General features: G+C 42.0%; 1 protein-coding gene across 2 annotated transcripts in view; it reads left to right on the top strand.

Moving 5' to 3' along the window:
• LOC309382894 (uncharacterized protein) overlaps positions 1 to 20,478 on the top strand; it is a 49,100-nt gene that overhangs the window by 22,040 nt on the left and 6,582 nt on the right. For both annotated transcript variants that reach the window (XM_081934854.1, XM_081934855.1), the window contains 6 exons: positions 5,568 to 5,628; positions 8,913 to 9,008; positions 15,115 to 15,282; positions 16,213 to 16,338; positions 17,896 to 18,116; positions 20,264 to 20,319. In XM_081934854.1, coding sequence (XP_081790980.1) covers positions 5,568 to 5,628; positions 8,913 to 9,008; positions 15,115 to 15,282; positions 16,213 to 16,338; positions 17,896 to 18,116; positions 20,264 to 20,319 — 728 coding nt within the window. The remainder of the gene's footprint in view (positions 1 to 5,567; positions 5,629 to 8,912; positions 9,009 to 15,114; positions 15,283 to 16,212; positions 16,339 to 17,895; positions 18,117 to 20,263; positions 20,320 to 20,478) is intronic.

The raw sequence follows: 20,478 nt of genomic DNA on the forward strand, positions 1-20,478 counted from the left end.
GTAACGGCCTGTTTGCCAGGAAAATGCCTCTCTTGTGTCATTAATAGATTCTAGAATGGATTTCCTTCAGAATTATAACCCACCAGTATTTCTCTGACATCTAATTATCTTGAGTTCTATGTGATAAAACACCTTCCCTTTGAAACAGCATTCCCCAAAAGATAAGAGTGGCCCCCACCTTGTTCCTTTTCAGCAAAACCTTGTCGGCGAGCTTGGGGCCTCATTCAAAGCAAATCAAATGACTCGATTGATTCTGTTATTGTCATGGGATGGAGGGTGTGGGGTGGATTTTTCAAAAAATTGTGGATTTTTAATTGTGAATTTTTAATGCTGTCACTGCCCGGATTTGCTCCACATGAGTTGGGCAGCTATATACCGTATTTATTTGAGTATAACGCGCACACGTGTATAACGCGCACCCCTAATTTTCGATTAAAAATCGGTATAAAATTTTGTTTCACACCAAGCATTGTAATTGACAAAAAAACGTTGTTGAACATGTGCGGCCATGATAAAAATCATTTATTGACAACGTAAACTGGTATAAACACAATACCGAAATAAAATTACCGGTAACAATATTTATTTAAAATGCTTCAAAGTCAGATTCAAAAGCAATGCTTACTGTAACGTGTGAGCGAGGCGAGGAAATGAAGCGGCAACCATACAGCGGATAATAAGAATTCTCACCCCCAGTTCGGGCCGCCCACTGTACGCGACGAGGGGAGTTTTTTTTTCTTCGCCCTCGCGTACAGTGAGCGGCTGCAGCCCGTAAAAGGCGCAGTGCGAATTTACAATTCGCCTGCGCCCTCAATGGACCGGCCGCCACTGCCACCCCACCCCAGCCCTCGTTTATAACGCGCACCCAAACTTTGATTTCTTTTTTTGGTAGAAAATTTTGCACGTTATACTCGAATAAATACGGGTAGTTTCATTTAATTAATAGAAAAATTAATCACAAGTGAGGATGTCATACTCTCACCCTATCTTAAGCACCGAAGCAACAGCCCCTCTCCTTTAAACATGTATTGACAATCCCTCTTTGGGGAATAAGAGGATATCACCTTGTATACATTTCCATCACCCCTGGAACTGCTCACATTGTTTGCTAGACATTTTGGGAATGTTTACAGATTGACTTAATAGGGACGTGGTGGCTCAGTGGCTAAGATGCTGAGCTTGTCGATCAGAAAGGTCAACACTTCGGCGGTTTGAATCCCTAGCGCTGCGTAACAGAGTGAGTTCCCGTTAGTTGTCCCAGCTTCTGCCAACCTAGCAGTTCGAAAGCATGTAAAAATACAAGTAGAAAAATAGGAACCACCTTTGGTGGGAAGGTAACAGCGTTCCGTGCGCCTTTGGTGTTTAGTCATGCCAGCCACGTGACCTTTGGACAGCACTAGGCTCTTCAGCTTTGAAATGGAGATGAGCTCCCTAGAGTCGGGAACGACTAGCACATAAGTGCGAGGGGAACCTTTACCTTTACCTTACAGGTTGAATTAGATGGAATAGGAAATAAAGAAATGGAATAGGAAATAAAGGTCAGCTCTCTTTATTTGCTGTAAAATGCTCTGCTATGCCTCTTATGAAGAATGTAAAACAAAATGAAGTACAGCTGATTACTGTTTTCATCTACATGAGCAATTAATATATATGTGGCATATGGGATACAGCTGGAACAACCGGAACAACCAAAGAATGTAATTTCAGAAAACTGCCCACTCTTGTTAGGGAGGAGTGAACTTAAATAGCAGAAAATCAAATCAAGTTAGTTTACAACCATTTGAAGAACTAGCCGCCTTCTCCCTGAAGAATTACTACAATGTGAAGAATCTTATTGGAGGAACATTTGAGAGAATACCTGTGGGCTGGTACTATATCTGATTTAAGAGGCACTTGCTTTGCACTGATAAATTCTTCATCCACATTCTCATGTTTGGTTGGGTGTTTCAGAAACTAAACAGGCCAGCATCCTCCAGGAATCCAACAGTCATCAGCCTTTCCCTTACCACATTGAACATATCACTCCACAAGGAAGTAGTAGTCTGTCTACATGTGGCAAATTCAAACTGAAATCAGACTCAGGGAAAATGAGTCAGTCAGGAGAAGACAAATTCGTGTCACAGGATGTATGGTTCAGAGGTATTTTGGCACCCATCAGTCTCTCCATGGACATGTAGTCATCTATTAAGTCACTGAATGTGTCATCTCAATGATCTTTAAAGCTCCTGTTAGAAAAGAAAGCAGGACTTGGAGAAATTTGCCAGATAGTGTAATCCTAAGACTGGGGCAACATTGATTCTATAATGCTATAAATGGGGGCTATATTAGGGTTTTTCCAGTATTAGGACTTTGAGAAGCAAGTGATCAAATTGCTGCTGTGACAAATGAGAACAGTTGGGGGGATTTTCAGGCATTTATTTTTATATAAATCATGGGAGGGGGTAAATGTTAGCCTTCTATTTGGTTTAGTGTTGGTAGGAAGAAAGATGTGGGGTTTTTTTATGCACAGACTCAAGGAAACCCCAGAGAGTAGAACAAGGCCCTCCACTATTAGCTACATTTGAAGCCTCAGTAAGCCTAGAACTTCAGCATATTTAGTTAGACTATCGCAGGAGATCACTAAGGAGAAAATCAATTTAGAGCTCCTCCTTCCATATTACCCTGGGGGGCTGCTGGGGGTTCGCAGGGGTTCAGGAGAATCTCTAGCTAAGATTCTGTGCAGTTCAGAGAACCCCCCAAATCCCACTCCTGGCTGGCCCCACCAACCTCACCCGCCCCTCCTCGCCCCTCCCAGGAGTCCCCACACAGGGGGGGATATGGGTAAGTGCACGTGAAGGCTCAGGGAGGATGAAAAACAGGCCTACTGGAAGTTCGAGAATGCCGGAAACGGGGCCTGTTTCCAGCCTCCAGAGGGCCTGGGGAGGGCGTTTTCATCCTCCCAGAGGCTTGAGGAAAGCCTCCAGAGCATGGGGAGGACAAAACCACCACCCCCACCCAGCCGTGATGCAGGAGGCTGACTACGCCACACCCACCATGGCCAACATTTTTGAAGCCCACCCCTGGGTAAAAGTGGTTTTTTTTGGGGAGGGGGGAGGTCGCAATACATGAAACCACAGCAGCTCCTCCAAAGATTGTTTTCAAGTAGGTTTTTTTTTTTATGTGATAGAAACGGGAAATTACTGACTACACAGGGAGCAATATCTCAATTGTACTTAATTCAATTGGGATTTAATGAGGCTTTAATTAGATGAAAGTTGTCCCATCCTCTGCAGAATTTTCAGCATGTCATTCAAAGAGCAAGTGTGATCTTCATCCTGCACAAGGCCATAGACCACATTTAAAATCAGGGTCCTGCTTCGCTTCATAGGATCTTAATTGATGACTGTGTTTTTATTCTTCTGAAGTTGTGCAATTTGCTGTAATTTATCCAGGGTTGATATAGTGACACAAATATGTCAAAACCCATTAAAATATTGTTTGAAACACTATTTTCCAAATACATTTTTATAGTAAATATTGTTTAAATTAGTGGTCCTTAAATTGAGGGTAACTTGGGTATAAGGGGGGCGGGGGTAATAAAACCATTTATATTTGAGTTGAGGGTCCAGTTTGGGACTGCTGTCGCTAAGACACTTGTATAAAACACCACCATCAGTGGTAAGAATAGAATAGAATAGAATAGAATAGAATAGAATAGAATAGAATAGAATAGAATAGAATAGAATTGGAAGGGACCTTGGAGGTCTTCTAGTCCAGCCCCCTGCTTAGGCAGGAAACTCTACCATTTCAGACAAATGGTTATCCAATCACTTCTTTAAAACTTCCAGTGTTGAAGCATTTACAACTTCTGGAGGCAAGTTGTGATAATGGCAATGACATTATGTGAGATCAGGAAAAGCAGCAATTTGTTCTGGACGGAAATGATCAAATGTAGAGCAATTCATCTATTCTGCCCTACAGATATTTGGATGTCCATAACAGTTGTGCCCACAGTTGTTTCGCTGCCCTGCTTGAATTATTGCTAATTATTGTTATTATTTCCAAGCCTTTGGGCAGGGATTGACTCATAAGAACAAAGCTGGCCAACATGAGTTATGACAAATAGCATCCCTTAATGTTTAAAAATGAAAAGACCTCATAAGCATTTTAGAAAAAGTGCTGAGTGAGCTTTACTTCCCAAAGCTTTACTTGAAGTGTATCTCCCCCTAGGGTGTAAAGGCATTTTAGGGGATTAGTAGAACAGGGAGCAAATTGATGAATGATATTTGTGACTGGCTACCTAATATGACAGCCATTTTGTGAGAGTGCCCATGACATGATTTCAAAAGCCATATGTATGCTTCGTTATTTGTTCAAATCCAATAAAAAATCCTTTGTGATTTCCTCAGATGTAATTTGTGTATTCCATGATAACATTAGTGGCATCTTGTAAAGGCAAACATTGGCATAAGAGCCAGCAATATATCCTGGCTAAGCATGCTTCAATTCCCCCATCACTCTGATAGCAATGCCAAGAATGTTAATATTTTATGAAGCTTATTTAGATTGTATGAGCAATCCCTGTGTCCCTTCTGCTAGCAATCTCTACAGGTGGGTATGTAAAACCTGAGCAACTGATATTAATTGATTTAAGGGACTGTGTCACACGGAATTATGATACAAGCAGTCCTCGAGTTACGACCACAATTGAGCCCAAATGTTATGTTGCTATGTGAAACATTTGTTGAGTTTGCCCCATTTTACAGCTTTTCTAGCCACAGTTGTTATGTGAATCATTGCATTTGTTAAGTTAGTAACACAGTTGTTAAGTGAATCTGACTTCCCCATTGACTTTGCTTGTCAGAATGTCGCAAAAGCGGATCACCTGACCCCAGGACACACCAACTGGCATAAATATGAACCAGTTGCCAACCATCTGAATTTTGATCACGTGACCATACAGATGCTTCAACGGTCACAAGTGTGAAAAACGGTCGTAAGGCACTTTTTTTTCAGAGCCGTTGTAACTTTGAATGGTCACTAAATGAACAGTTGTAAGTTGAGGACTACCTCTATTGAGATGGCCAGTCTGTGGCTTTCAAACCACAAATGTTTTATACCAGGGAAGGAAATGGGACAAATTATCGGAAAGAAATGTCTTTTGTTCCTTGAGGCAGTCAAGTATGAAGTCCCACTAATTGTCGTTTGTTCTAAACTTAGTTATATGGTCATTACTTTTTTCTGCTATTATTTCCAAAATTATTATTTTGTATATTATTTCCCCAGACATTGTATAGCTGCTTTGGTAACTCTTCAGCATAGAGCTAGTCTCTCTTGAGTGTGCACCTACACAGCAACTAGTATAATAGAACCATACGTTGGTGTTTCTAAGCGTTATAATAATTCACAATTACATGAACAGATGGCCAGGTGCATGGTTTTTGTGGGATGTTTGTGTGTCTGCATTGGGATCACTGGTTTTATTTCCTAAGCATAAAGGGAGCTAATGTAGAAAACAAATTATACAGTCTCTTTTAATGATATCTTTTGGGCATTTCATTCATACCAACCAACCCTCTTTCATTTAGATACGAAGAAGAAATAAACAAACGCACGGGGATGGAATTCACCTTCACAACACTCAAAAAGGTAGGCAGAGAAGCATTCTTCGGATCCAAGCAGAGAACAGCAGTTCAAGGCTCTGGGTAGATAAATCATCTGTAGGTTTGATGATTGGGATTTTATACAGAATTGAGCATTTTTTTAAAAAAAATTACATTATCACAACTTTTTCACTGCCACTTAGAAAGCAAGTATAATCCAGAATGCAATAATACTAGATGTTTTTTATAGTGTTCCTTACAGGTAATAATCATAGATGTGCTGGTTTGGGACCTTAGTCATGAATTCTTAAAAAGTTTTGCTTGATTATAACTTTTCCTCCGAAAAACAATTTAAAAGAAAGGAATTCAGGCGCTGTTTGGAATCATCAAGCATTCACTTATGCTTTTTTAAATTAAGCATGTAATTATATTGAATCTATTTAATATATAATGGAGAATTTTCCAGCATTACCAATTCTAAACTTTCTAAAGATCCATGTCCCAGTACAAAATTCACTTAGGCTGGCTCTAAAGGAATGATTTTTCAATGTTAGTTGGGGTGATTTATGTGGTGCTTAGGCATCAAAAATTCTTATTAGGGCAGGCTGCTATTATTAACTGTAGATTTCTTTTAATTGTGTTCATCCTGTATTAAACATAGTTGCCTTGTTTATTCCTCTGATGTCTTTTACTTATGATTAAGGGATGACTAGTGAGCCAAGCCAGATTCCTTTTTTTTAATTTCCAGTGTTATTAAAATATTGTGGAAATCATACATATGGTAGAAAATGAGATCTGTAGAGGGATGTGCATAACTTGAATTCCCTAAATCTAGAATCCAAAATTTGAAACTTAGAAAGGCAAGGCAGACAAATCGTACCCTCCACCCTAACTGTATTAGTGGTTAACAATCTGGGTCGGATCATGCGCCTCTTTGAACAAGGCACCCCCTGAATGATACACTAGGAACAAGATTGTGCTGAACAATATCTGTGCCACTTCTTTATTACAACATCAGCAAGTGCTGTTTATTCCTTGTTAATGTTATTGTGTTTGTCAATTACTATTTATTTTTACAGATTAAAGTACTGTATTTATAAATTGCTGTATGAATGCCTTAGAATCTCTCTAGCAAATATGCCCCAAGAAACTATTCAGATGTTGTGGCCCACCAGCAGCCAGCAGAGCTATCAGCAGTGGGACAGTGAGGAGGTTGGGGAGGAGCATGGGCAGTGGTGGGTTCCTGCCGGATCGCACCGGATCGCGCGCGCTCCCTTTCAGCGCTCCACCTGGCTCGCGCGCTCCCTTTCAGCGCTCCACCTGGCTCGTGCGCTCCCTTTCAGCGCTCCACCTGGCTCGCACGCTCCCTTTCAGCGCTACACCTGGCTCGCGCGCTCCCTTCCGGCGCTAAAACCGGAAGTACAGTCTTGCCCCGCCCCTGGCGAAGCGACGACGCCTGCCTGCGCTCCACCAGCTCGGCTGGGAACGGAGACGACGCCTGAAAGCGCTCCGCTCCGCTGAGGAAACATCTCCGTTCCCAGCCGAGCTGGTGGAGCGCAGGCAGGCGTCGTCGCTTCGCCAGGGGCGGGGCAAGACTGTACTTCCGGTTTTAGCGCCGGAAGGGAGCGCGCGAGCCAGGTGTAGCGCTGAAAGGGAGCGCGCGAGCCAGGTGTAGCGCTGAAAGGGAGCGCGCGAGCCAGGTGGAGCGCTGAAAGGGAGCGTGCGAGCCAGGTGGAGCGCTGAAAGGGAGCGCGCGCGATCCGGTGCGATCCAGCAGGAACCCACCACTGAGCATGGGCCAGTCCTGGAGCTGGGGAAGGCTTGGACAAGGGCTCTGTGTTGGAGGCAAAGACGGAGCCAAGGCCATCTGGCAGTGATCAGGTGCCTATGGAGCTAGACAGCAGTGAGGCAGAGGAACAGCTAGAGCAGTGGTGGATTCCGGGCAGTACGGCCCGGTATGGGCATACCAGTGGCTGCTGAGATCACCGTACCGGAACAGTGTTTTTGTGGGCCCATCAACCTGCCCGTGTTCCTTACCTCTATTTGAGGGAAACGGGCTACTTGCGTACGCGCGCACAGTGTATGGCGCCTGCGCGACCTTGCCGAGCAGCTGGGGCGTCGCAAGGCAGTGGCGTGCCCGAGGTGGACATCCAGTCCCGTCGCACCATACCGGTTGCGACGGGATTCTGAACCCATCACTGAGCTAGAGCCTGTTCCCAGTGCGTGCATGTGCAGAGCTGCCAGAAGAAAAGAACAACTCAGAAATCAAGATCGACTTGAGAGTAAAGTCACAGGTGGAAGATGATTGGCTCTTCCCATAGGAAATAAAGGAGGAGTGAAAGGGGAGTGGGCTTTTGCAGGAAACCTTCGTTTGCTCGTTAGATTCACTTAAGGATTTTGAAGATCTGTCCGTGAATCTGAGAGACTCTGCGCCCAGTCTTTCCTTGCACAGCACCTAATTTGGAAAATGTTTACATGGCAGCTTTCCAAGATAGATAAGATCTGTAGTCATAAATATCCCTTTGAAAGACTGTTTGCCAGGCCTTGCTGAATGTGAATGAGAGGAATTCACATTCGTTTAATAAAAGGGGTTTTGTCAGGATCAGGACTCTGCCATGCTTTTTGGAGAAGCCTAGCTCAGAACATCAGAATAATAATAATAAAAAATCCAGTCCATAACCTCTAACCTCTCAGACATCGGTATAAGTGATGACGTATGACAGTTGTTTAATGATGGTTTGAAGTTCCAACAGCCCGCCCCCCCCAGTCATGTGATTGCATTTTGGCCAATCAGCAAATGGCCCGCATATATGACTGATTGCAGTGTCCCATGGTCACATGACTGCAATTTATGGTATTTAACTTCAAATTTCTAGCAAAAAATGCTGGGTTTGTTTAACAACTGCAGATTTGTTTATCAACTGCAGCAAAAATTTGTAAAATTGGGTTGGTCGTGTGATGACCTCTCTTACGACCTACGACCAGAATTCCATGCTCAGTTATGTTTAAGTCACCTGAATATCAAAATGGCAATTATAGAAAAAGAAGACTTGGATCATTTATATTATTATTTTTTTGTTTCTAAATTGTATAATTGCTGGATTCCTGTCACCAACGGGGAAAATTTTGGGAAGATATTTCAGAGAAATTGGCAGAGATTTTTCCGAATTAAAATCAAAAGTTCTCACCAAATGCTATTTTCAAAGGGCATGGCAGAATGCTAATCCTGAAAAGAACAGTCTCTCCTTCCTTTGCTTGAGACTGAAATTTGTGTCAAAAGTTCCAATTAAAGTGAAAAGTCTCACACTCTTTTTCTCTGTTAATCCACAGGACCTGGACAATGGCTTTCTCCACAAAACAGAATTGGAAACAAAACTGAGTGGACTTCATGCTTGGGTGGAGTTAATGAATACCATCCATGAGCAGGTAAGAAAGAGGGGGAGAGGGAGGAGAAAAGAGAGAGGGAGGGGGAGAGGGAGAAGGAGGGGAAAGAGGGAGGGGGAGAGGGAGAAGACAGAGAGAGGGGGGAGAGGGAGGGAGAAGGAGGGAGAGGGAGAAGGAGGGAGAGAGAGGGAGGGAGAGGAAGAAGGCAGAAGAGGGAGAAGGAGGGTGAGGGAGGGAGGGAGAGGGGAGAGAGAGGGGAGACCAAGAGAGAGAGGGAGGGACAGACAGAGAGAGGGCGGGAGAAGAAGGAGGAGGAAGGGGGAGAAGGAGGGAGAGAGAGGGAAGGAGGGAGAGAGGGAGACAGACAGACACACAGAGAGAGAGAGAGAGAGAGAGAGAGAGAGAGAGAGAGAGAGAGAGAGAGAGAGAGAGAGAGAGAGAGAGAGAGAGAGAGAAGGAATGTCTTGCAGCGGTGTTAGTTTGTAATAAATATCCAACATCTACTTTTATTAACAGCTAGTATGATCATCATTTAAAGACTACTACTACTTATTTGAATTTTGGAAGTGCCTCAAAGAAAAGGACATTTACTTCATGAAGGCCAAATATATGTTTGCACACTGATGCTGCTTAAATTACTAGATGCAAGGAACATCAGGCTAACAAATAGGTGGAACTGACCTATCTTGGGAAATTAAACAGCAGATATACTCCCCCCCCACCCCCGATTTTATCCCCCTCCCTCCTTTTTTGTACTGTCACAAGCAGCTTACCATAAATATTTGAACCAAATTTGAATCTTGGAAAGATGGCTGAAATAATAAGGAGGCAAAGTATAAAGTGACAATTATATAGATTTTCAGAGATGGACTTGAAAACTTTCATATCTGCATAATGCTCCTCAGGCTTTGTGCCTTGGAGCATGTGCAAAGTGAATCAACTCCCACTCTTTTATTATTTTTACATTGGGTTGCTGCCCTCCTTTCTGCTAATCATTAGCTTCGTCACATGCCAGATCAATCTTAACCTGCAATATCTTGTACACATATTTTAACTTAATTCTAAGTTACACGAAGCAGTTATGGTGGCACCTAAGAAGCAGAAGCAGTAATCTGTGTCAATCACGGGTATTCCTGAGTGCACCTAGTGTGCAATTACATCTGTTACACATCCTAATTATTTTCACCTGGTTCAGTAAGGAAACCCTTGGTACTCGCTCAGCCTCTTCACTGATCTAGATACATACACATAATTAGGCTGGCATTCATCTTTCTCATAGCCTTGAGGATATGATGCTTCATAAAACAAGCCGTTATGAAATCCCCCATTTTTACAGCCTTCTTATCTCTGTCAAGAATAGCTCACCTGCCCTGCCTTGGCCTCTGAGCTCATCTCCATTTGCTTAAGCTTTATTGTATTAAATACAATAAAGGGAAAGAGCTGGAGGCGGCGTGGTTGATTGCTTGTCTAAGAAGTGCATGTGGGCTGCCTTCTATGCTTGCTCCTTCTTTTTTTCCATTTTATGTTGCATTAAAGGGTTTCCTTATTCTTATCCAATTCAATTGCTAGAATTAAAAGCACTACTGGCAGAGGTAATTTGCCATCCTTTCTCAATGTATCCAGTTCTTTGTCCCAAAGGTGCTTTTTCAAGAGGCAATTGCACTTTCTGTTTTTTACTTTGAGGACGTTTTGCTTCTCATCCAAGAAGCTTCTTCAAGCTTAAAATACTACTTCAAAACTCTTCTCCAGTCCTGACAAAGTGGACAAGGAATCCCGTGGAAAATTTCTTAATTTTGCCAATCATGTATTAATCCTGAAAACTTTACCAATCTCTGCCTCAACATCACAGGAAATTAAACAGGGACTTATCAATATTTTCTCTGATATCCTCTCAATGTTCTTTTGGATGCACTCTAAATTCTTTTTCTCTTAGTTCCAGTAAAGCCAAATTGTCCAAATCTTTCTCCATCTCTCTATTTATAACTTTTATTTTACTTTCCAAATCTTCCACCTTGTCATTAATTTATTTTAGATCTCCAGGTAATTGTCATACAGATTTTTCAATCTTCTTAAGTTCCTCTTTCATATCCACTTTCATTCCTGCAAACCTTCTCCCATTTCCTTTCTTGAAAATATCCAAACAATTGGCATCCATCCATTGTAGTTATCTTCTTGCCTCAAACATTTTCTGTAATAAATCTGCTAAAATGTATGGGTGTAGCAGTGGTGGATTCCGGATCCTGTTCCAACTGGTACGATTGGAACAAGCCCGGCATCGCCCACATAGATGCGCCCAGCACAAGTGGACGCATTGTACCTGCCAGCGACTCCTCCGTTGCTTCAGCTGCTCAGCGGAGCATTGCACAGGTGCTGTACGCGCCATGCATATGCGCGGAAATGCCGAAGGTTTTAAAGGACAGGTAAGGAGCTCGGGCGGGTGGGTGGGCCTTCCGGAGCACCGTACCGGAACGGTATCCAGTGCTCCGGACAGGCTCTGGTACGCCCGTACCGGGACACACCTCCTGCAACCCACCACTGAGCTGTAGTGAACCTCTCCTTCCTTTTCCGAATTTTGCTTCTTTTCTTGTACTTGCTATATGAGAAAGTGAAAGTATGTGAATTACTAGAGTGAAAGTAAAGATAAGCTTTTCCTTTTTTCCTGCATGGCTTTTCTCTGTTTAACCATTTAATCCCAATTAACTCTCTGTTGTTACATTACACAGTCTGGCTCATACTATCCTGTTTGTTTTGTAAAATCCAACAATCTACTTTCCTTAAAAATAAGCAATCAGCATTCCCACTAAGGTCCTTTTAATTAATGTTACTGTTTTCAAAGACATTTTGAAATGCCTTTGAAAAAAAATTCTTCTGTTTTCTAAAATTACTATCCTCTTTATCCATTTAAGACTTTCTTGAATTAAAATCTTACTAAGCGTTTTACTTTTAAATTAAATCCTTTAAGATAATATTGTTTTCTTAATTCCAAACAGAATGCAACTCACTTGAGCGTCTTTGTTCTTTTCTGCCATTTGGAATATTTTTTTTAGGTTGTAAATTAATTCTATCCAGAGAGTTTAAGAAAGTGAGGTTTCTTGCCAGCCTACATAAAGGCTGCATAGTAGTTCTGGGCAGATTGATATTCTCTTAACTCCCAAGCTGCTCAACTAATGGATGAGCATAAGAAACTTGATTCTTGTAGTCTCCCTGTGAGGAGCAGCTACCCAGAGTCAAAATGGGCAATCCCCTGATCATTCTTTCCTTCTGGAGATTTTCATCATCCAGAACCCATTTGCTGGTTGCAATCAGTACTTGTGGTACTGATCTTGGTCTGGGTTTGGGGGGGGGGGGTAACCTAATCTACCACAGGATCTCACCCAGAGGTCAATCAACTTCCATTGCTAACATGTATTTCTGTTGCATGCATCTAAAATGGATGCAGCTGGATTGATGAATTAGTCTTGATAGATAAAATGCAATACGTAATGTGCCCATAATAGAGCAATAATGTCTTGTGGGCCTTATGACTTACTGCTTTGGGCTTAATTAATAAACAAAAGCTATTTCAATCTATCAGGAAAAGGAAAGACATTTTAGGATAGACATCTTAGGTTTTTAGTTGTAGGAATGAAGTACTTGAGTACCTGAGTACAGATACAGATACAGATACACTTAGTGATCACAACCTGGACTTTAAGTGAAGTTGTCATTAAGTAAAACTGTGATTATGCTTATGAACTTGAAGCATTTTCTCCTCTCCTTTATCATATGAGATGATTGAGTTATGTAACCAATAGCTCTTGCAACGGCAAATCACCCACCAAGCATTTTGCTGATTCATTTTAGTAAACAACTTTAGGCAATAAATACCCTAGCTGCTGACGAGCCACTTTTCCAGCTCCACTCATAAACCAGATTCTAACACACTTCGTCATGAACCTACCCTGCCTCTGCCTTGACATCGTCCCTCGGCTACTTCCCAAAGTCGACAACCTTAATTGCTTTAAAGGCAATAAACCAGGGGTTCTCAACCTTCCCAATGCCGTGACCCTTTAATACAGTTCCTCATGTTGTGGTGACCCTCAACCATAAAATTGGTGTTTTGGTTCCTAAGACCATCAAAAATGTGTGTTTTCCGATGGTCTTAGGTGACCCCTGTGAAAGGGTCATGCGACCCCCAAAGGGGTCCCGACCTACAGGTTGAGAACCACTGCAATAAACCCTGTGGCCAGAGTGCTATGTTGTCAAATGATAAACAGTGCCTTCCATTCCAAGTTTTGGCCATTCCAAGCAGGCTGAGAATCACTACAAAAAAGTTATAACGTTGCTGCTTTGTTTTGCTTTTCCTTGAGATCAGGACTGTAAGCCCCGTGGACCTTTGCGATCATAAATAATTTTGACTGGAGACAAGTAAAAACTCAAAAAAGTAGGACAAACATTCCAAGGGTTCTGATTTCAGAACTTTCATGTAGGGTCTTGCCTGCCTGTTCGTGACACAAGGATGTGTCTGTGTGGTTTAATCACTGCGACATTTCCTGTGGAAGCGTCTATGCTGCGAAAAACTGCCTTCTTTGGAAGTGACCTTGAAGCCTCTTTCCCCTTTATCGCGATAACATCAGCCACTCTGAATATCCACCAGAGATAAGAGAGTTGCTTTATTCTGTTAAAAATAAAAAGATAACATGGAAGGAAGGCAAGGGAAGAAGATACATTTGCATTTCTTTTTATAGTTATTGCATTGTATACCAGTCTTGGATCATAAATAAATTTTGAATGATGTTCTATTTGTGCTAAGATGGTTGATAAGATAACTTGGGGGATGACTGCAGTTTCCAAGTATTGCTGTCATATAGGTGTCTGTTTTGTGGTGTTATAATTCATGTCACAGGAGTAGAGTGGCTTCAAAGTTATAGAACCTGCTTCAAATTGTTCTCCACCTTTTCTTCCAATGTAGGACTTTAAACTCCTTACCACAATGGCCAATTCCATGTCTCTTTTCAATTCCCATTCCTTTCTTTCGGGAAAGTTGTTTTCAGGGCTCACTCTGCCGTCTTCCCTCTGGAGAAGTTTCTCGTTTTCAAATAAAATAAAACAAAACAATCTAGCAGTAATCTTTTAAAATTGGGTTAAATCTGGTCTTTATTTGCTTGCTTGCTTTTCTTATGCTGCTGTAGGAATATGAGCTGGAAATCTACTCTTCCTGAGCTTTCTTCCTTAGCCAGAAAATAATTTCTTTGTAGATCTCTATTATAGAATTTCAGATCAGCGTTTTGGGTAGTAATACTGACCTACCATATCTACCATCATATATTACTAATGATAATGTATGAGGCACACTAAACACAAAAAAATGGATGCGTAATATTAATTAACAGCATATCCAATTCATAGCTGAGCTTCCAGTGCTGAGTTGCCAGATCTAACCACTGTAAACTTAATGTATGATTTGCATATTAATCTCAGCAGTGACATGCAATTAGGGGAGGCAGGGGAGGCGGAGCCTCACCGCTCTCATCATGAAAATAAAAAAAAAATACTCCGGGAAGCTGTGAAAGTGGCTGGGAGTGGCGCGCGGCTTGGTTTAGCCTCCCTGGACATCTCAGCAGCAGCCCCAAGTGTGCCGATCTCACCATTTTTTGCATCGGGCGAGCCCGGAATCCTTGCAAGGGGAATGGGACCACGTGTGCAGGAGGCTCCTCAGCTCCAGCCTCAATCAGCGCAGCCGCGGTCCCCTTCATGTTGGCTCAGGAAGGAGGGGAATGGGACCACGTGTGCAGGGGAAGGGGATTGCGGCTGTGCTAATCTGAGGCTCTGCGCTGCTGAGGAGCCACCTGCACACATGGTCCCATTCCCCTTGCAAGGATCCCGGGCTCGCCCGATGCAAAAAATGCCTAGGTAACATCATCAGTGCTAGAAGGGGTGCGGGGGGAAGGAGGAGAAAGGAGAAGTTTCTCTTCTCAGAAATGTCTTCTTAGTGGAGCTGCGGCAGCCTTGTCTGTCCCTTTCTGACATTTCTGAGAAGAGAAACTTCTCTGTTTGGGCTGTGCCCGTGTGATCGGAGCAACCACGCGGTTTGATGACGTCACCAGCCTCACCAGTCATAAACATCACCGCACGTCACTGAATCTCAGCCCATGTCCTTTTTATCTAGGAGCTTGAGGAAGTCATGTCCCAGGTCAAAGATGTTTCAGTTGTGCTGGGGATTGACAACAACAGATACATTCCTGACCCCCAACAAGTTGTGGAAGATGTGAGAGCTCAGTATGAAGATCTGGCTATGAAAAGCTGGGAAGAGTTGGAGGCACTCACCCGACTCAAGGTATACATTCACGTACCATTAAAAATTGTCCTAAGTGCTTCTTCTGAACCTTAATTGTAATGAACACCATTGCAAAAGGAGAATAATTTACAGATGCTTGGTTTTGCCACAGCCCTGCATGCCTAACTGAACTTAAAACCAGGGCACAAAGAAATAGAAAATGGAGGTCGACAGAAAATATGACAATGAGCTTCAGCTACATCAAGAAAGAAATAAAATCTGGTGTAAAAAAATATCTGGATCGAATACAGTGATGAGGCAAAAAGTGAGAACAGAGAAGAAAATAAGAGAATTCATATGAATGCTGACAAGAAAGCAGAAAATAGATTAATATTCAGATATAAAGCATTTCATTATACTGTTTTAGTCACAAATCTAATGTTACTGTATATCAGTGGTGGGTTCCGGATCCCATTCCAACTGGTACGGTTGGAATGGGCCTGGCGTCGCCCACATGGACATGCACGGTGCGCATGCACACATGTGCAGTTCGTGCATGCGTCGTACCTGCCAGCAATGCCTTTGCAAGCCTCCATGATGTTCCAGCTGCTCAGCGGAGCGTCAAGCAGGTGCTGTACATGCTATGCATTTGCGCGGAAGCGCCGAAGGCTTAAAGGACAGGTAAGGAGCTCAGGCAGGCAAATGGGCCCTCCGGAGCACCGTACCGGAACGGTACCCGGTGCTCCGGGCAGGCTCCGATATATGGGGCATACCGCCTGCAACCCACCACTGCTGTATATGGTCTGAGCATATTGAGTCTAGAGCTCCAGATGTTTGAGGCAAAAGAGATTTTGACTTTAGTGGCCCTTAAAGATAACAAAGTAATGGTTGTGGGGAGGGGTGACTTTATATTCCATGCTGTGGGTGTTGCAAGAGGGGGGGGGCAGGAAGCATTACCGTGTGTAATATTCTTTTACTTCTCGCCTTCAGCTGAATGAAAGGGAAGTGTTATGTGCTAAGTATGGGGACCATCTCCTTAATGACCGGAGGGTGATTGCTGAATTAAATATACAGATCCAAAAACTGAGGTCTTGCATTGTCTCTTTGAAGAGCCAGGTAAGAATGTGACTGGTAGAATATTGCAAAATCATAATCCTCCCCAAATACATAGAAATATGCAAATGAAATCTATGCTCTTGGCAATAGTCTAAGGCCAGGATGGCGAACCTATGCCACACGTGCCAGAAGTGGGACGCAGAGCCCTCTCTGTGGGCACGCATGCCACCACCCCACCTCACCAAGCTGGTCATCGGGTTTCTGAGGCGCGCATGCCCGCCCGCCAGCTGGTCATCGGATTTCCAGCACTCCGATGCGTGTGCCTTCCAGTTTGGGTACTGTGTGCCTAAAAGGTTTGCCACTACTGGTCTGGGGTATGAAAAAAAAAGACCTAAAATAAAATAAAACACGACCAAAATCCTATAATGTTATACATTATATGAGGTTCTGGTTATTTTATCTCATTTTAAGTTTTCAACACGAAAGTGTTTGTGATCACATGAGAATATATTTGTTGTTGTTGTTTTACTTCCTTCAAGTCAATGTTGACTCCTGGTAACTGCCTGGCTTAGTCCCTGTAATTTTCTGGGCAAGATTTTGGAAGTGACTTGCCCTTGCTTTCTTCCTAGGGCTGAGAGTGAGTGGATGGCCTGAGATCACCCAGCTGGCTTTGTGCCTAAGAGTCTGAAACTAAGAGTCTCCTGACTTCTAGTCTGAAGCCTTGACCACCAGATCAAACTGGCTCTCAGAAGAGTGTCTGTGTGTACACTCCCATGTGTATAAGTATAGATATATCTGAGGGAGACGGGTGGTTCAGAAATATGAAATATAAATAAATAGGTATAGGAATAAGTATAAGTATGTTTAATTTGGGTTTGTGTGGATCTCATTATGCATGTTGAGAGTGCCATGATACAGTTAAGTACCATGCTGTTGTCTTAGTAAATTTACTTCTCCGTCAGTGAGTCGCCACATATTATAACTATCAGTTTCCATCATCCCCAGCCAGATGTGCTAGAACTGAAGAGATGTTGGCCCAAAACATTTGGCAGAAACCAGGCTGGGAGAGATGATCTGCAGGAATGTCTGCACTTATGACAGAGGTTTTGAATATTAATATCTCAAAGAACAAAGAAGAGAAAAATTACTACTAGAGAATTTAAGTCCAGGAAGCTCATCTGACCATATTTGCCCACTCAGCTTTGTTTATTTACTTGGTGTGGTTGATGTAGTATCTGATTAAGAAATATAATTATGTATGTTTTTCCTTTTCCTGTGTGGCTTAGAGGTATTCAAGTTTGATGGTTATCCAAGCTAACCGCAACAACCAAACTATTCCTGTATATTAAAGTTTATGGGGTAATAAAAGAAAATTGTAAGTGGTAAAGGAAAATGAGCTGGTGAAGATACATGAGCAGGCATTTCTCTATGATTGTCTGTGTGCTTGGAGACTTGCCACAATTTGCATCTACTACTGAAAAGTACTGACATGCAGACATTTTTGTCTCCTTCCCAGTTCAACTTTGTATTTATTTCAAATGGGAAGATGGAGGTGAAATAGGGGGCTTGAGAAATCACCAAGCTGTTTCCCTTACTTGTGATGTTCTGTGTACTCAGTGTCTACATTTAGAAGATAACATCAAAGATGTTGGTGTACAAGGAGAAGCGGCCCTCCACGATGCCAAAGCAAAACTGGCAAAATTGGAAGATGCCCTTTATAATGCCAGGCAAGACTTGGCTCAGCTGGTTAAGGAGTACCAAGAGCTGATGAATACCAAGCTGGCTTTGGACATTGAGATTCTCACTTACAGGAAACTAGTAGAAGGAGAAGAAATCAGGTAAGATTGTTTATTTGAAGCTTCTGGATATATAGACTGAAAAGAAAGTAGAGCTTAGGTTAATTTGCCTCCAAAATATCTGTTCGAGAGAGAGATTGAACTTCCTTCAGAAATTATTTCATTTTCAAACATCTGATGCCTACCGCATGTCATACCGGGAAAGTTTTTTTCAACATCAAAATAAAAATTTAAAAAAATCTGGAAATGTTGTGCTGCGTGAATGTCAAATCTAAAGGAAAAAAAATATTCAGAATACAACTTTGCATTTCAAACATCAGATTCAGATTTTGAATAGGAAAATTGAAATATTCAGCAGGTTGATATTGCCATACTTTTTGTTCTGAAAAAACTATAGTTTCTTTGATACAGACTCTACGATGTAGAGTTAGTTACTTCTGCCTGAAAAACTAACATTTAGTGAAGGGGGGGAAAGTTGCGATATGTCACGTAATTATGTGTCACTGCGAGTTTGACACCCCTGATCCTGCATTCTAGATCCTGCATGTTCTAGCATTAGATACTGACACTAGATACAGTTAATGTTCTGAATCCTAAAATTCTTGGTCACTAAATCTGAAGTCTGGTAGCACTTTGTCCAAATAACATATTTTTTTTTAAATTAAAACGTGCAGCTATAGCTCAAATGATCAGATATAATAAAATGTGTTAGTTGGAAAAGCTTTGACCATACTGTTTTTTATTTTATTTTTATCAGAGACTAACATTTCTTGATGTTTGTCATGAAACATAACACTAAAGCCAAAGATTAGTTCAAAACTGATTTCCAAAATACAGATTCCCCCCCCCCCCCTCTGGCTGTCTTCATGCTTTGAAGATATCCAGGCGTTTATTGTTGTATGTCTTTTACAGCAGCAGCCTCCAACCTTTTAAGCTCAGTGGACCAATGGAGGCATTCATGGTGGCAGTGGGGTGAGGGGAGGAGAGTGGGTGGTTTCACGGGCACGCAAATGCAGTCTCACAAATGCAGTTTTCAGCGTGCATGCGCACCCACCTTTTCTGAGGCTCAGTTCCAAATGGGCTAAGGGCCAGCACCAGGGTATGGACCAGCAATTGGGGACCCCTGTTCTTCAGCATTGCTCTCACTCATAGTGTGGGCATCTACATAATGAAGCTGATTCAGGTGACATGGCAATCTAATCCAATCCAGGTTCCTTCTAAGTCAAGGATGAATATTAGAGTTTGTGTGGTTTTAGTGTGAAGAGGGGTCTTTGAATCTGCACAGGTTTGGTAGTTAACACATTTAACAGATATTAACAAAATCTGCCATAGAATCGTCTGGTGCTTAGAATTCCAGAGATGCCTGTTCGTTGGAATTCTAAAGATTCAAGAGTTCCAAAGACCTTTGTATTTACTATCACCTATTTTATTAAGTGCTAAAAAGAAAAAGGAGGAGGCACCAGCGACAAATATTCTTTACATATATCTGCAATGCTTAAGGATATATCAGTGTAAGAAATAGGGTTTTTCACCCTGGCAGCAGGCCTCCGGTGTTCTAGAAACTGTTTAGTTTTCTAGAATGAGAATCCTCAAAAGTTTCAAGAACCTAGGAAGGTTCCTAAGTTCCTTATTTTTAAGTTTTGCTTATATTGCTATATGCTTCTTCCAAAAACTGGTATTTTATAGTAAAACTGAGCTAACCATAATTGGCAAACCATACATTGCACCTCTGTATGGTTTGCCAATTGCACAGTGGCAGATAGGACAGCGCTCCAGAGGGTTAACGTCATTGCCCAGAGGATCATTGGTTGCCCTCTCCCCTCTTTGGAAGAGCTTTATAGCTCCCCCTGCCTTAAGGAAATTCAAAGCATTCTTAAAGATCCATCTCATCCTGGGCACCCTTTTTTTTTTTAACTATTGCCATCTGGCAAACGGTACAGGATAATAAAGCAAGGACAAATAGGCTGAATAACAGCTTCTATCCCAGGGCAGTTACTATATTAAAATCTACGGTATAGTGCAATATTAATGCAATATCGGGTTTTCAATTTTAATTATATGGAATGTGAAGGATGTGTGTTTGTATTTTTATTTTTACAATGTACAATGAAGATGGCATTTAATTTCATTGTACAATGTGCAATGACAATAAAGTAAAGTAAACTAATTTGTTTTGGTTTTAATCACAGCATGGAGTCTCCATCACCTGCATTCATTAGCAAAATCTACTCCAGACCAAAGTCCTGTAAGTTTGTTCTTTAATATTTCTTTGAAATGATCATTTAAAAAACAAACCATTTGCTCAAATCTCATTTGCTTACCCAAATGTTGAAGAACTGAATGAGTTGAGATTATACAAAGCTAGTGGGATACAACATCAAAAACCTGTGGAATGCTCTTCAAA

Source organism: Natrix helvetica (assembly GCF_964273705.1).
Source record: "Natrix helvetica genome assembly, chromosome: 1".
Taxonomy (NCBI): Eukaryota; Metazoa; Chordata; class Lepidosauria; order Squamata; family Natricidae; genus Natrix; species Natrix helvetica.